The sequence below is a fragment of the Cataglyphis hispanica genome, chromosome 4 (genome assembly GCF_021464435.1).
Source record: "Cataglyphis hispanica isolate Lineage 1 chromosome 4, ULB_Chis1_1.0, whole genome shotgun sequence".
Classification (NCBI taxonomy): Eukaryota; Metazoa; Arthropoda; class Insecta; order Hymenoptera; family Formicidae; genus Cataglyphis; species Cataglyphis hispanica.
In genome coordinates, this window is record NC_065957.1 from 289,313 (window position 1) to 305,372 (window position 16,060).

At 37.2% G+C, this 16,060-nt stretch overlaps 1 protein-coding gene across 2 annotated transcripts in view; it reads left to right on the forward strand.

The window, feature by feature from the left end:
- Positions 1–15,482, forward strand: part of LOC126849064 (uncharacterized) — a 34,557-nt gene extending 19,075 nt beyond the window's left edge. The window contains exons 2-5 of one of the 2 annotated variants that reach the window (XM_050590556.1): positions 7,125–7,369; positions 8,690–8,840; positions 9,808–12,958; positions 13,233–15,482. In XM_050590556.1, coding sequence (XP_050446513.1) covers positions 7,125–7,369; positions 8,690–8,840; positions 9,808–12,914 — 3,503 coding nt within the window. In that variant the 3' untranslated portion in view covers positions 12,915–12,958; positions 13,233–15,482. Of the gene's footprint in view, positions 1–7,124; positions 7,370–8,689; positions 8,841–9,807 lie in introns of both variants that reach the window. The other variant, XM_050590555.1, reaches the window with a different exon arrangement.
- Positions 15,483–16,060: the final 578 nt, after the last annotated feature.

Sequence of the window (16,060 nt, forward strand, 5' to 3'; positions counted from 1 at the left end):
TGAATCTATGAAATATGCTATATATATATATATATATGTATACATATATGTATATGTGCGCGATCTGTAATAGACTACCACCCACGCATGGCATTGATTACACGTTCCATGACCGACTCTTATCTTTATTTATCCTACGAATCGTCGCGGTAAGAATTGATTTCAAGGCATTTTCTTTAGATCCTCCCGTTTGATCGTCGATTGGCACCAATCGCTATAATCAACAGCGATAATAGTGAATCATTTTTTCTGAATCGATTTCGGAATATATGCTGCGAAAGTACGTACGCAAAAGCGTTTGAAAAACGATTCAAAGTGACAGACGTGTATTATTTTTTTCTATTTATTACGAAATTTATTTATCTTCGATTAAAAAGTAAATAAAAATTATTAATTATATAAAATTTGCGTTTATAAGAGAGTCGTCGTGAGAAAAGAACGAATCGGAGAAAAATTTTGCGCGAGTGTTTTTTTCTTTTTTGCATGCAAGAAATACAATGCAAAAATTATACGCGACAATCAATTAACTGTCAATTACACGCAAAATTACAAATGATATTCTTATGCAAAGAATTTCGATTTCAAGATTCATTTTGAATGCGCTTGCCGCTGCTAATTGTGTTTGTCATGAATAATAGATCAAACGAGGCGAAAGAGCGAGTCCGGCTTACAGTTGATCGTCGACGATGAATCGACGATATTATTCATCGTCATATAAATATCATCGCGGTTGAGTAGGACGAGTGACTTGAGAATGATCATTGGATCGAAGAGTACGATGTTGATTCGCATGATTCTATTTAACGGACATCGATCGCAAAAAAAAATCGATGGCAATTATCGTGATGATTTTTTACTTCTCTATCTTAATCGCTAGATTTACAGAGAAAAAATCTATGGAAAAAAGAAACAGAGTAAAGTAGAATGGAATTTTTTCCCTGCGAAAGAAAAATAAAATTCAATCTCTCAATTTATTTCTAATTTGCCAGAATCTACACAACTCGTTTGCTTTACATTACTCACACGCAGGTGAAAAATTCCTTATTTCCATTTCCTTTCTGTTTTACCGAGCCACATTTTTCTGACGAGATTCTCTTCATCTCGGAAATACAAAAGATACGTAAATTCTTACCTTTGTCAAATTATGACTTCCAACTTTTTTTTCGACATACTGGTAGGGTCGGATGTAAAGTCGACGATCGTCACGTACGAAGCAATATTTACGGTTGCATATATCCGCATGGTCTTTTTCTACGCCGCTCCACGCCGGTGACCTCGGCCGATGCGGCGTGACCTTGAAGAATGGCGAACAACCGGCCGTGATGCGATGCGATGCGGCAGGTTCGTATACCTAAATACCAAATCACTGGAGTGTGGAAAGAATTGTTTGCGCGCGTGTCTGCGCTGTGCTCGGGTTTCTATCTCGTAATTCACGGAAGGTTGCACGCGCGCAAGGCTAACGAGAATTTTCGCTATATTCGTATATACCGGATGTTTCTCCTGTCTCGCATTTTTTTATCTTTCTTTAGACAAATCGTACTTTGCAAAATTCTTCAAAAATTGGTGGAAAGTAGACACACACACACACGCACAGCTGCTTCTTTCACGAATATAAAGTCTTCTTTTGAAATGAAAATAAGATATGAAAACAAATATCCATTATCTTTCACAATTATATGTGTAGAATTCAAAATATTTTAATAATTAATTATTAGAATTTAAAAAGAGAAATTATTAAGATTGTTAAGATAATTAATAATATTATTAATTCTTCTTAAGATTATTATTATTTTTAAACAAATTTATTATTTAAATTTAAAAAGAGAAGACACACGAATTTTCTTTTTCTTCCTGAAATAATTTTCTCTTTCGGAAACGAAATCTGGCATCACAGATCATTATTGTACATTTTTTTGTATTTTTAATGCGATTTTGGATAAATATGCGTCGTTTTATAAAAATGCGTTACCGAAGCGTCGCAATTTGCATGAATCACGGAGCAAAATTATGTGCGGTACGATTCCACGGATATTTCTCGAGATTTAATTATAATATTCCGGATAGAAGAATCGTTTATATTGGCAGAAAAGTGGTTCATCAGCAGTTCACTTGAAAACACAGTGTTTATCGATAGAGAAGAAGATTATAAACGGAATCTGGGACACTTTAAATGACTCAATGTCAATATATCCACGTAGGTATCGATTCGAAAAGAATCTTGTCTACGCAATTCGAAAAAATTCGCCATTGTCTCTATAAGTCGTGGAATTTGATAAATCACGGTGCAATTTATTATACGTCGTACATATAATGATGTTTAATATTATTACACAAGTAATTTTGACACAAGTTTGTCGTATTTGTCATTTTTCCGTCACACTTGAGAGATTTGAGACGTTCTATTTATTAAAAATCTAACGAAATTACTATACAGAGTGTCCTAGACTTACCGCACTAACTATTAATAGCACATTCTTGAGATCATTTGAAGATGATTTTTTTCTCAGCAAAAATGTCGAGGCATCAATAATTTCCGTGTTATAAGCGATTCAAAAAGGAGAGTTTTTTTTGCAAATTAGATTGAGAGAGTTAAAACTACATTCCTTAGTTAATTTCACATAGAATTTACTTTAATAGAGAGAGAGAGAGAGAGAGAGAGAGAGAGAGAGAGAGAGAATTATATTTAAAGCATAGTTATAAAGATGGAAAAAATTGGATTACTTGCAAAAAATAATGACCTCTCTCGACATTTTCGCCGAGGAAAAATCATCCAACTGATCTCAAGAAACTGCGTGGTGCGGTAGGTCTGGGACACTGTATATACATACTATATACGTTACATATCTTCGAAATGTTGTAAAACTAAAAATTCATTCATACGTTGCATATACATTGAAATGTAAGATCAAAATCGGAACTATCGATGTTAATTATCGGTTAGAATCTGTTTGCAGATCGGAGCTTGTGACGTTTTTCTATTTCTCTTAAAAAAAAGGACTGGAAATCAATTGGCGAAACAGAATGAAAATAATCGCGTTCGACCGAGATTCTACGAATCTTTCCACCTGTGAACGTGCCGAGAGAGTTGCCTTTCGCAAAACACCATTATCTTCACGACGATTGACCTCGTCGCGTCTTACTGTTGCGTTAAACGACGGCGCGTTACGAAGCTAGCGCGTTAAATATTAACACGTAAGAAAGTAAAGCGCGTTTTAATCGTTGTGAAAATCCACTGCTAACAATGGTATCTCCGACTTTTATATTCTCAAGTATCTCATGCGCGCGATACGCATTTATCGCAATCCGAGGTACTTAAGAAAGCTTGCGATAAATTCATTTGCGCGGGAATGGTTTCTGAGAAATATAATTCGCTTTTAATTTGTCATTACATGTTAATTGCTACTGTCAAAAAAAAAAATGTCGATTAAATGTGTTCACGCATCTTGTAATATTTTCGTTCGATATTAGAAAAAAATAAACAGACGCATCATTATTTAAGAAGCTATTAGCTTAAGCCGCTTGAGATAAGAATTTATTGTCATCTTGAAAATAAGATCGTATTACTCATAAATTTTCTGAACATTACAATGTCTCGTATTTTTCTGCGAGTCGCTCTATATGTATAGGAAACTCGTCGCGATCAGCGGGAAAGGTATTACGGGGCGTTTTTTCCTCGCACAGACATCGGGGATCCATTAAGAACTTATCGCAACGGTCGTGGATCTTCACCTCGAAGAAGAAGAGTCATCCGCGCGGCCGATCATGTTGGTGTCCCGCCGTGAGAGGCTTCCGAGACGTAAAGCAGATCAGAGTCGGGTCTCGATAAGAGTAACGCGGTCGGCTTGATGATGCGTGGATCGCGACTCGAGGCAAAGAAGATGACGACGACGACGACGACGACGACGACGAAAGCAAAGGAAGAGAGCAAGGCGCAGGATAAGAGAGAGCGAGCTAGCTCACCTTGGCGCCTATGGTATGCGCCCATTGGCGTCCCTCGCAAAGGCGTAGCGTCTCTCGCAGCGCAGTAGGCGATAATATATATTTTGATAACAAGTCTCTCGGACCCTCTCCGTCAGATTGAGAAAGAGAGAGAGAGAGAGAGAGAGAACGCGAGAAAAAGACGGAGAGAAAATAGTCGCTGCAACTGGTCTTTATAGCGATTTGTCCTCGCCGTGTTGTATCGCCATGAATATTTTCTGCTCGCTACGAAACAATACAGTGTGTGTAATTCTGTTAGAACTGTTGATGTTATTTTGTCCCGGTCATATGTCTTTTCATGATGAAATGTGCCTTTTACGTAAGAAATATCGTTGATTTATATTCAAAAGAGGATTCCTGTTATAAAAATTCTCTCTCTCTCTCTCTCTCTCTCTTTCTTTCTCTCTCCTGTTTTTTAGACTCGCATAATTTTGTTGGGAAAACCTATCAGCTTTTTATGTTATTATTAGAGGAAAACTTAGTTGTTCGAGTCATGAATATGGAAAACGGAATATTTGTTTGCTGACACATTGCTGAATCGCATATCTCGAACGACTCAATGGACTACGTAACATGCCGTAAACGTTATGAGGCTGTTATAATAAAAGAAAAATCTAAAACAAAGAGAAAAAGATACTTTGTGCTGTTATTAAAAAAATATCAATTACAAAAACTTATTATATTTCTATATAACGTTAATTTTACAAACACGAGTGCGAGAAAAGCGCGGTAAAATAAAAAATTGAAAGATTATAATAGCTCTAATTTTTCTAATCACAATATTCAGTTAAATAGAAAAATCGCGCTTGTTTGTAATAAATACAATAATAAATTCTTAATATTATGTATTATCAGTTTAATTAAAATATATCTTTGTTGTTCCGTATAATTTACAGTATATTAGAAAAAAATTAATCTTCTTTTCATATTTATTCTTATTTTTATCTTATAACATGTATCATCGTACGTCAAACAAAACGATTTCTTAATTATTACATTTATTTTATCATGTTTTGAATATATTATTCCTGTATCGTGTTGTTGATTCTCCTCTCAGGAATGCAAACGGAGACGCGATAAATAGAAGTAAAATCGAGGCGAGCCAGGGGTACGCGCTTTAAATAATTCTATTAAAATAATATCTCCGTTTTCTCACTTGGTTTCGCGTGCGTCTACAAAGTGGCTTTTTTTACGATCCCGTTTAGCCTGAAAAGTTCCTATTTAGCACAAGCCAAGTCGCGTCGCGTCGTTTCGCGGTATCGCGCGAATGCTAAAGTATGCGCGATCGTTTTACGGTAGGCATATCGATGCGCCCCGAAGGCGCGCATCTGCATCGAGAAAATGCGCAGCGAGCGGTCGACGACGCACATCCGCGGCCTTAAATATTTCATTTACTTACACCGCGGAATTTATCCGCGGCGAGAGAAATATTATGCGAAATGCGTCGTCGCGCGCCGCAAATTTTTTTAGCCTTTTCTTTTTCTCTCTTTTTTTTTTTTATTAACGAGAGATCTCTCGGAGACGGACTTTGATGCGTCGTCGATTTGTGCATACCGGGCACGATTGCTCGCCTCATTGTGCGTTACGTAATACGACGATTGGAGGAAGCGAGAGGGAGAAAAAGAAAGAGAGAGAGAGAAATCGCCGGCTCTCTATTCGCATACGCGTTTTCTGCGAACACACACGGGTACCGATAAATAAATAAGTGCGTAGGTGCGTGAATGCGCGATTGCGGCAAAACACGGATTGTGGAGGAATGTTGCGCGCCTGGGGAAATAATCCGGGACATCCTTGCATAACATTATGAGAAGAAAGGCTTGCCTCTCTTACGATAGCGTGATGAAAGAGTCTCGATATTTTTGAATTCTTAAATTTTTTTACACGATCAAACTCTGTCCTGCATTGTACGATCTCTATTGTATATTCTTTGTATATACTATCGGAAAAATTTGAAAAAGGAAATTTTTTGGGGGGAATTAAATACATATTTCATAATGTGTCTATTCCCCGGAAAAATATGGAAAATCTGGGAATTTCTCGGAAAATTTTATTGTGATTCGGAAAATTTTTTAAAAGATTCTTTAATAATTTTGCTCTTATACTATAAGCAATAAACAATCCGCCAATAATCCAAGTTGAGAAAATTATGTGTTTAAAATACATTATAAATATATATTTATCTCTCTGTTTATATTCAATCTTAAGAAAATATTGAATATGCAGTACGTATTCTTTATTTTAATTTTTAGTGAAAAAAAAATGAGAATATTATGCAAGTTAAAAATTGTTATTTTAACGAAAATTATTCAGTTTTTTTTAATACGTTTGTAAATTTAGCTCTTGAAACTTGTGTTTTTTCTTCCTATGAATGAAAAGCATTAGAAAACGCGTACAACAAAAGAAAATTTTTTTTTAGAAAAAATCATTGCATCAAAAAATCATTAAAATATTCTTTGTCTAGGATTTTGTCAATGGAAATATCTGAAAGATCAGGGAATTTTCAAGGAATTTTTGCACAAGATTTGAGTAAACACTCTGATATTCTCTTATGTATGATGTGTTCGATACCTCGGATACGTAAACTTTACACGTGGATCGTCGTGCGCGGCCGTCCGAAACCGCGTATGTACGGTGTACACACATACATACGTAAAACGTATGCCTGAATACGGTCAGGTTGTGCGCATAGATATCGGAACGTGTAGCGGGACATGGGCGGTTTCGAAGAATGCGTTTCTTTCCTGCCGATACGTGATGCAGGTACACCGTAAATGGACGCGCGCTCGCGCGTGATCGGAGATGCGCGTTCATCCGTACGTTTTATATAAGTAATTCCCCTCCCCCTCTCGCCCCTCCGCTAAAATGAGTCATGTCGCGATTACAATTCCATTCATGTCTCGCAACAAAGCGAGAATACGATGCGCAATTACAACGAGCAAAACTTTCGCGATATGGGATGCGGGAGCGAAGCTCGCGCAACGTACACATACATATATCCTTAATTTTTTCTTAATTTTTAAAATGCTTTAATATATTGAAAAATATATATTCAAAATCATTAACGCATTTCCCGGATGAATATTCTCTGGTCGTAACCACTGATCTGTTCCTGGACCGCTAATTGATAACGGAATCGATTACCGCAGGTAAACACCTGGTGCTGGTGACGGATCCCGCGATCGTCGAGGATGCATACGCCTTCGACAATCCTTGCTTCAAGGACGCCACACCTACGACGGTCGGCCGTGTCACGGAGAAACCATCGTCAACCGTACTCGGGGACACACCCGCCAAGGATTCCACGCGATGGACTACGCCTTGGACATCCTTAGGCCTTGGGTCGGCTATTCGCAGCGAAAAGCGCCGGACCCTCGACGATTCCTGCGTCGGAGTAAGTCACATTCCATTTTCCTTTTTTCACGATACTTTTTGGCTAATACATGTCGCTCTCTGTTCATCATGCATATTATCACTCAATAATCAATATTATTTAACGGCGATCTGTTTTATTTTGTTTATAACAAATAATTAATTTTAATTCCTGAAGATCTTGATTGACAAATTATTAAAAATTTTATTGTAATATTATATACACATATATATATTTACTTTCATATATATATATATATCAAAAATAAGCGCGATTTATTTATTTAATTGAATTTAGATTGATAAGTAAAAGTTTATATAGTTTCTATAATAAAAATCTCAGTAATTTTTAGATATATCTTAAAGAGAGAAAGAATAATCTTTTCCATATTGAAAAACATGGCTATATATTTTTATGGCTATATATAATTATATATATGTATGTATGTATATATATATATATATATATATATATATATATATATATATATATATATAGTGTAATAAAATGACATCTTATGTGGTTATTTTTAATGAAAAATTATCGGCTCAAGCGACTAACATAAGCTATTACGCCAGATAGACAATAAATCCCGCGGTTGAATCTAAAGAAGTGTCAAACACGATAATAATATCGTCATTTAGTTGTGCGATCCAGCGACACGATAATTGCAGGATAAAATGGCTGAAGGCGATAACGTAACGCTTATAATTCCTCATGATCTAATCTGATTTCAAAATATCCTTCTTCACGAAAGAAAAATTAAATTGAAATTAATTTCTTTAAAATATCCACGAAATGACTAGAGAATACTATATTTTTCGGTTATATTTCTCATAAAAATTTAAATATAACTTCCGCTTATTAAAATATATATTTTTGAGAATAAGTTTAAGAATAAAAAGAAGAAATGCAACTTTAAAAATTGAAGATTATACATATCGTCAAGAATTAACGAGTTCTCATATACACATATATGTTATGTTTGTGTTAAGATACAAGAATCAAAGAGATGCAAGAACTTACCAAGAAATTTTTCAATCGCGATTTATATGCAAGCCGGATATTACGTACATGACCCAACCGGATGTGATAATATGTGTCTTCAATTGGCATGACTTTCATAAGAATCTGACGTATCTCTTCCGTTTATTCGTCGCTCGCGTGGATAATTTACTATTTGTCATCGACGAGAAGATCATCCGGTCTTTGATTCGATCGACGCCGATGCGAATCGACGATTAACACGCGTGCGACATATAATACGGCGGCGATTGTAATGAGCGATCGTCGTGAGGTTTTTCATCACACCTGCGTAACATAATCGACGTGTTTTTACAGCCAAAGACCACCAGGGTCAGCGTGGTCGGTCTGCGTAGTCGTGATTTCACCGGCCTGGGTTTCAACGTGTGCGGCAACATGAGGGAGGGCATCTTCGTCAAGGATCTGCTGCATCGCGGCCCCGCATCCGAATCCGGCCGGATACATCCCGGTCAGTATCTATATTATCACTCGAATATTTCTAATATTTCTATTATACGTTTCGAACTTGTATCATTTTTCATCAGTGATATCAATTGAGGATTGATCCAAAGAATTCATCTTCAGTATTTCCCCACGCTCCTCAAAATCTCTTCTCTCTTTGATTTACCTGATTCTTTTTTAATTTTCACTTTTTATGTCTATTAAAAAGAAGCACACTCTATATCGCTCAGTAATTCGATTTTCACGCTCGATTCAGTTATCGCTGTACGCGACGACAACGTAACATTCTCCTCCGCTAGTTGGATCGAAATTGAAATGTAATATAATTTCTGTCGGGAAACAGCAATGTGCCACCCATGTGAATTGAATAAAATAAATTATAATTTAATATCTCGAGATTGACGTGGACGATGTTGTCTCCCGACGAATGTCAATCCGCGCGGATCTGAGAATCACCCACATACCTACATTTTGCGATGAAAGCACTGCCATCGCCGCGTTCGAGCGTTTGACAATGCGTGTCGTGAGGCGATTAAGATGGAATATTAAGGCTTCATCGTGAATGCATTTGTCGGCATAAGTAGAGTGCGCGAATCGTATCCTCGTATCATCGTACGGTATCGATGGCCCAGTTTGACAGAGTCTGCTCAACAAGTTTCAATCTTGAAAAATAAAGTATAGATTGCATTGAAAGAACACATGTGTTTGATAATTTTCGGAAAATTGCAGATGGATTTTCTATCCGCGCGAAGCGTTACGATTGAAATTTTAATATTTTTTTCCGGCATAAAATTAAAAAAAATTAAAGCCGGTTTTTTTAAGACACTTCCAGTTGTTAATCTCTTTGAAACGGATTAGAAATCGCATCAGGAATATTCAAAATGTGCATCATTCTTTAAATAAAAATTAATTTTGCAGGAAAACATTTTTGTTTCATAATGTATTCAATAAAAAAAAAATTTGTTATTATACAGGCGATCGTATCTCAAGCGTGAAAATCAGCTTTCGCAACATGGTGTACGAGGACGCGCTGACGATTCTTAGTTACGCCTCGCCGTACGACGTGGAGCTGGAAGTGGAGAGCGGCGGTAATGGCTCGAAACCGACGACATTGCTGAAGAAGAGTGTGGGCCCAAGTCCAACAAGGATCTGTCATCCTCTCTACAGGAGTCAATCAATCCCAGAATTGACGCAGGCTCATAAAAGCGTCGCGAAACGGCTCTTCATAGCCGATCCGAACGAATCTGTCAGCTCGAATCACTCGACGATGAACTCGACCGTCAAGTCATCGAAATCGACGCCGGATAGCAGACAAAGTCTCGAGAGACGTCACGACGAGACGACGAAGAACAATCATCATCACAAGTTTGGCATCAAGGTACTGCCGGCGTTAGACGGCGCCGTGCACCGGATCGAAAATCAAAACGAACACAACACGAATCTGGAGAGAAGGCACTCGCGCAAGGTAGACGCGGAGAAGCTGCTGGCTTCTTCGAACAGACAATCCGTGACGTCGTCGAGCGAGGAACCGCTGAACGTGACCGATGATAGAAAGCTCTGCAACGAGAACTTTCAACAACGTGCAGATCAGCCTGATGGCGTCGTCTCGGCGAGAATCACCACCAACGTGTCAGACAATAAAGCCGGCAGAAGTACCGACGCTACAGGAGGACTCAATATACCATCAGAGGTGCCAACAGAGGTACATAATGCGGCAATGGCGGCTCGCAGAAATCGGAAGAGTAGTTTGGAACCGCTGAAGAGCAGTTCGTCGCCGGACTCTGACAGCGCTAAAAGTCCGCAGAAGAACAAGCGAAAGGCGCCGGCGCCACCGAGGAACAACATCAGCGAGATGCCGTCTCCCGCGAAGAAGGACGCCATCGATACTATCGACAGCATCGCCGATTATTCAGAGTCGTTATGCGATTATGTGAACAAGGCGCGCGAGAACACAGATGCCCGGAGGCACCGTTTGGAAAACCAGTCGGTAGTGAACAGACGCAATTCCGAATCGGATACCGACAACGAGATGCAAAACAGCTTCACGACGATCGAGCTAAATCCAGCAGACATCACCATTCATCGCACACCTGTACCGGAGGCGAACGATGACGAGGATGAGGATGATATATATAGAAAGGCAGCCAGTCTGGGCGATCTGTCCAAGTATGAAAGCAGGACTGCGGCGACTCTCGAGAGAGCGCAGAGTCTCGATATGAGCGCTGATACCGGCACGAAGAAGCGTAAGGCGCCGCTGCCGCCAGAAGACATTAATGAATCCACAGAGGATCTTACCAAGCTCGACCAAATCGACTCTTTTGACCGACGAAAATTGAAGAAGTCGAATGAATGGGGCACTCTGGAAGACGTGATCTGGAACGAAAGTGCCGTCGAAACAGACGAGAAGACGTGCGGGAAAATGAGTACGAGAAAGAAAAGCAACGGCACTCTTGAACGTTCCAAGTCCGCGGTGGAAATCAAGCTAAAGGAAGAAGTCACTGAAACAACGGGGGGAAACGATGTGTCCGAGAAGGAAGAACCCGATAACGATACTATCAGTATCGAATTGTACAACTTGCCATTGAGCAAGCGGCTGACTCAGGAGTTTATTCATGCTGAACGGATGTTCAATCCAGACGAGGACAATTCTCTAGCTAGGATCGTAAACGATGGCCAGGTGGTGAAGAGCCCGACTCCGAAAGAGGTGGAGCTGGATTTTCAATTGGCCGACGAGAAATGCTTCTCTGAAAAGAGTCAGGCTGAGGAGGAACTCTCCGGAAATGATACGGAGAATTCCATGTTGGAAAAATCGGAAGACTTCAGTCGCACTTTGCGCTACTTTGAGCTACACGCGAATGTCTCACCGGAGTCAACAACAAAGACAGTCAGTCTGGCGCGGCTAAACGAGCGGAAAGAAGAAAAAGTGCCCCCTAATAACGCATCGCTTTACGCCGGTAAACAGGTGGTTGTGGAAGAGCCTATTTCGAAGATGACTATAGACAGAGATTGTCATGGCTGCGAGGACAAGCATGGCCAGCACAGCGCTGATTGCGAACGCGGGAAGCACGCCGATAAGCCACATCGTGTGACCGTGCGATCGTTTTCGGATGACAATAAAATAAGGGAAAATGTGGAGAGAGAAATAGAACGGGCATGCACGCCAACACATCTACGAATTCATGCGTCCAAATCGGAGCCTGTCAGGCACAACAAATCCCAGTATCCAAAGGAGGAAATGCACACGGAAGGAAAGAACGGTACCTTCTCCACGTTCCAAGCGCACCGAACGAAGTTTGAGCAACAGGGCGATAAGTGCTCGCCGACTGATTCTTCCTTTATCGATACGCATTTTGCCAGACGTGTTATTAATGTCTCCGGTCGTGACGGCGAAGAAGAGGAAGAAGAAGATGCGTACGATTTCGGTTCAGGTGTAACAGCACACAGCAAAAGTCCGTCCTCACCCAAGGAAGACCGTCACAATATCAGCAGTGTCAGCGTATCAAGTGGCGAGAACAGCGAGGACAGTGGTCTGGTTCGCGAGTCAATGGACTACAATAATCCGCAAGATTCGGAGAGTCGTCCGCCCTTACCCGATACACCTATGCCATTGAACGCTGCTCACAAGATGACTTACATCACGGAAATCAAGGTGTCACCCAACAGAGAGGGCTTTCGTGAGATTGACAATGAGAATGAGGATGGAGTAATCACGACAGGGACTAATGGTGAATCGCGAAAATCACTGACACAGCTGCACGAAATCAAAGTGACATCGAACGGCAAACCCACGTCCGGTAAGAAACCGCCGGTACCACCGAGACGATCAGACATAACGAGAAGTCCGAAGGAGGATCGAACAGACAAGCAGGTGGTTTACGTGTCCGAATACAAGTCCGCGCCGGGCAAGAAAGGTCAGATCATGGATCCATCACATCCATCAGAGATCAAGCAATCGGAAGGCAAGAAATTCGATCATTGGATCTTCATGTCCGACAAGGAGCAAAATCGTTGGAACCCGGCTTCCAGTCAACCGCAGCCCGTTACCAACATCATGTTATCGTCTAGGGATGATGCGAATTAGGATATCCACGATCCTCGCTTCTTCCTTAAAAATGCAAAGTGGAAGTAAGCAGTATCACCCATTTTAGGCAGTTTATTCAAAAAATATTAGGAACGACAAAATTTCTTTGTATATGATGTTTCTTTATGAAAACGAATAATGATTATCAATGATGATAAGTTAATTTTTTGAGTTCCCTGAAAACTAAAGATTTTAGATTTAATGTCCTTTTTAAGGTAATCGATTCAATCAAAAATTTTTAATCGAGTTTAAGAATGTTGCACTTAATGATTTTTGAGATAAATAATATTTTTACTCTTTTAATGTATATTTTTTCAGCAATTAAAACCGTTTTGTTTCTTTGACCCCAAGTTTTCGATATGATCAAAATGAACAGTGAGAAACATATGTAAACTGAAAGGTGAGAAAATGATTAGCTTTATGTCACGTATGTTGATGTATTTCTTGGAGCGATACGTGCTTCACACACACAACATATGATAACAAGTATGTACAAAATATAGATCCAGAGAGAACACGATTTTTAATGACTTTACCGAAGACTTTTATTCTACAGATAAATATTTTTGCTGATTTGTGTGTGTGCAATTTATTTCAATTCTCTATAATTTCCTAGGTAATTTATTTCAATACCCCCCTTTTCTTAGAGAGAGAGAGAGAGAACAGCAGCAGCAGCATGTCTAAAAGGTACAAATAAATAAAAAAATGTTGCATATATTTGATAAAATTTCTATACACATGTATATTAAATTGATTACGTCTGTCACGATTAAAATGCGAGAATTCGTAGTTTGATTCTGATGTTCTGAAATTGTTCTAAAATATCCTTATAACAAAAAATAAAATAAATAAAAGCTGAGAAACTATATATGTGCCATAAAGAGTAATTATGAACTGAAGGGATTATATACTGAAGTGCAGATTTGAAATGTGAATGCATATAAGAGATCGCAGATTTTAACTGTGCGTTCATTCAATCAATCAGGCCAGTACTTTTTAAGGGGACGGATGTACTTGGGAAATGACAAAAATATCAGAATGTTTTATTTTTATAAAAAGAAGTACACATAATTTTTCCTGAACACATTTTGAGCTATATAACATAATTTTTAGAAGTCTTAAGAAAATTTTTGAACATATAAGAAAATCATTTTTTTTTTTTCATGTATACTTTTTTTCTTGAAAACTACTGAATGTGTGTGGTCCGATCATTTTTTTAAAATCCGTTCAGAAATAAACTACGATTTGCTCATCTGATTTAAAGAAGTAATTTTACTAAAGGTCTGAACAATCAAAGTGCATTTTTTATACTATAATTACATTCTGATACTCGTCTCCTTAAACATAAACGATGTGACAAACTTAGTATATTTTATATAAAAAGTTGTGCATATTTTTTTTTTTTTAATGAAATTTTAATTTTCTTAATTTTTAACTCACTCACATACATTAGAATCTTGTTGATTGCACATACATGTATAATGAGAAAATACGTAATTCTAATTTACCTGAAAATAATTTTACTGACGTATTTTATGTATAATTATATTTCTTTCTCTGTTATCTTGTTCATATTTTTGTCACACATTAAACATTAAATAGTAGTTATCATCTTCCTCCTTTTTTTAGATTGAATAACGTGTATTATACAAGCATCACACAATTGACTTGAAACGGGGTAATCATATTTAATGTTAAATGTGCAGCAAAGATGTAACGCTATATTTTTAACTCTCGGATACTTTGAAGGTGAGAAAGAGAATATTATCTTCTTATTATCTGCAATCTGAATATGACTTGTTTTACTTACAAATTGTTAGAGATACTTGATAAGATCATCGTTTTATATATACGTCCATTATGAAATGCAAATACTTTAATTGATAAGATCTGTAATCAAATAATGCGTCGCGTAATAATATATATAGTATGTAAGTGAAATAATTTGCAAATCCGGAATCAATGAACTTAATAATTTACTAATCGTCTCCCGAATGCTAAATTTTAATTGTGCACGAATACTGTCCGCGCGTACAAAATACACAAAGAACAAACGTAATTAATAAAATTTTACGCATAATCACATTATTTTCGCTTTTTAAATACATTGATGCTTAATATTATTTTCCATTTTCCAAAATTTTAATTTTAAATGTGTAAAAATGGTTGTTTTTTTCCAAGTTTTGTATATTTCTTTTATAATTTTACACATTGTTTCTTTTTATTGTATTATTTGCTTTATACTAGGTATTTTCCAAAGGGTGACAGAAAAATCCCAAACCATTACAGTAAACTATGAATTTACTATAAAACACACAATTAATATCAAATGTTATTCTCCTCTATGTATTGGATGGAAGTATTATAGCATTGTTAAAGAGAACGTGGAAGGTGTTATTGTTAACTGATGCAAATCAGTCGAGTATTTCTCGAGTGTGTCGTTTATTGTAATATAATTTATTCCAAGACTAACATGTTGGTAACGTATATATTATTGTCTATAATTTTTGTTAGTGAAAAATGTATAAAGTTTTAACGAATAAAAGTGTATATTTTTAGACATAAAAACTGATACCACAGAAATATATTTCTCCACACTATATATTTTCATGAGAGAGAAAATAACTATTATTTGTATTCGGTATGTGCTCTAAGACAGATAAACTTATGATAGAATCAGATGCCAGGAAGTTACATCTAGTTTAACATATTCAAGTCGAATAATCATATCCAGATATCCTAGATTTTTAAATTTTAATAGATTTAAAAATCTAGAAATTTCTGTTGCCACAATTCTGGGATTTTAATTTATTTCTATTTCCCATTTGATTATATTTTTTCAATACTTTATCTTCATTTGAGAGCTTTATTTTTCGTGACTAGAAAATCTCAGACTTGAAGGAAATTCTTAAAAGTTTAATTATGTGCTACTTCTCTGCATATTTTTTTTAATACTTGAAATATTAGTTAATATATGTGCCATCTTATTACATTCTCGTTATAGATATCAAAATTTAATTAAATTTAAAGATTTATCTTATATTTTAATTATCTTCATATCAAATCTCTTACTGTAAATAAAAAAATAAAAAAAATACATAGCTAATAAATACATCTTTAATCGAACGATTTGTGGAGAAAAAAAA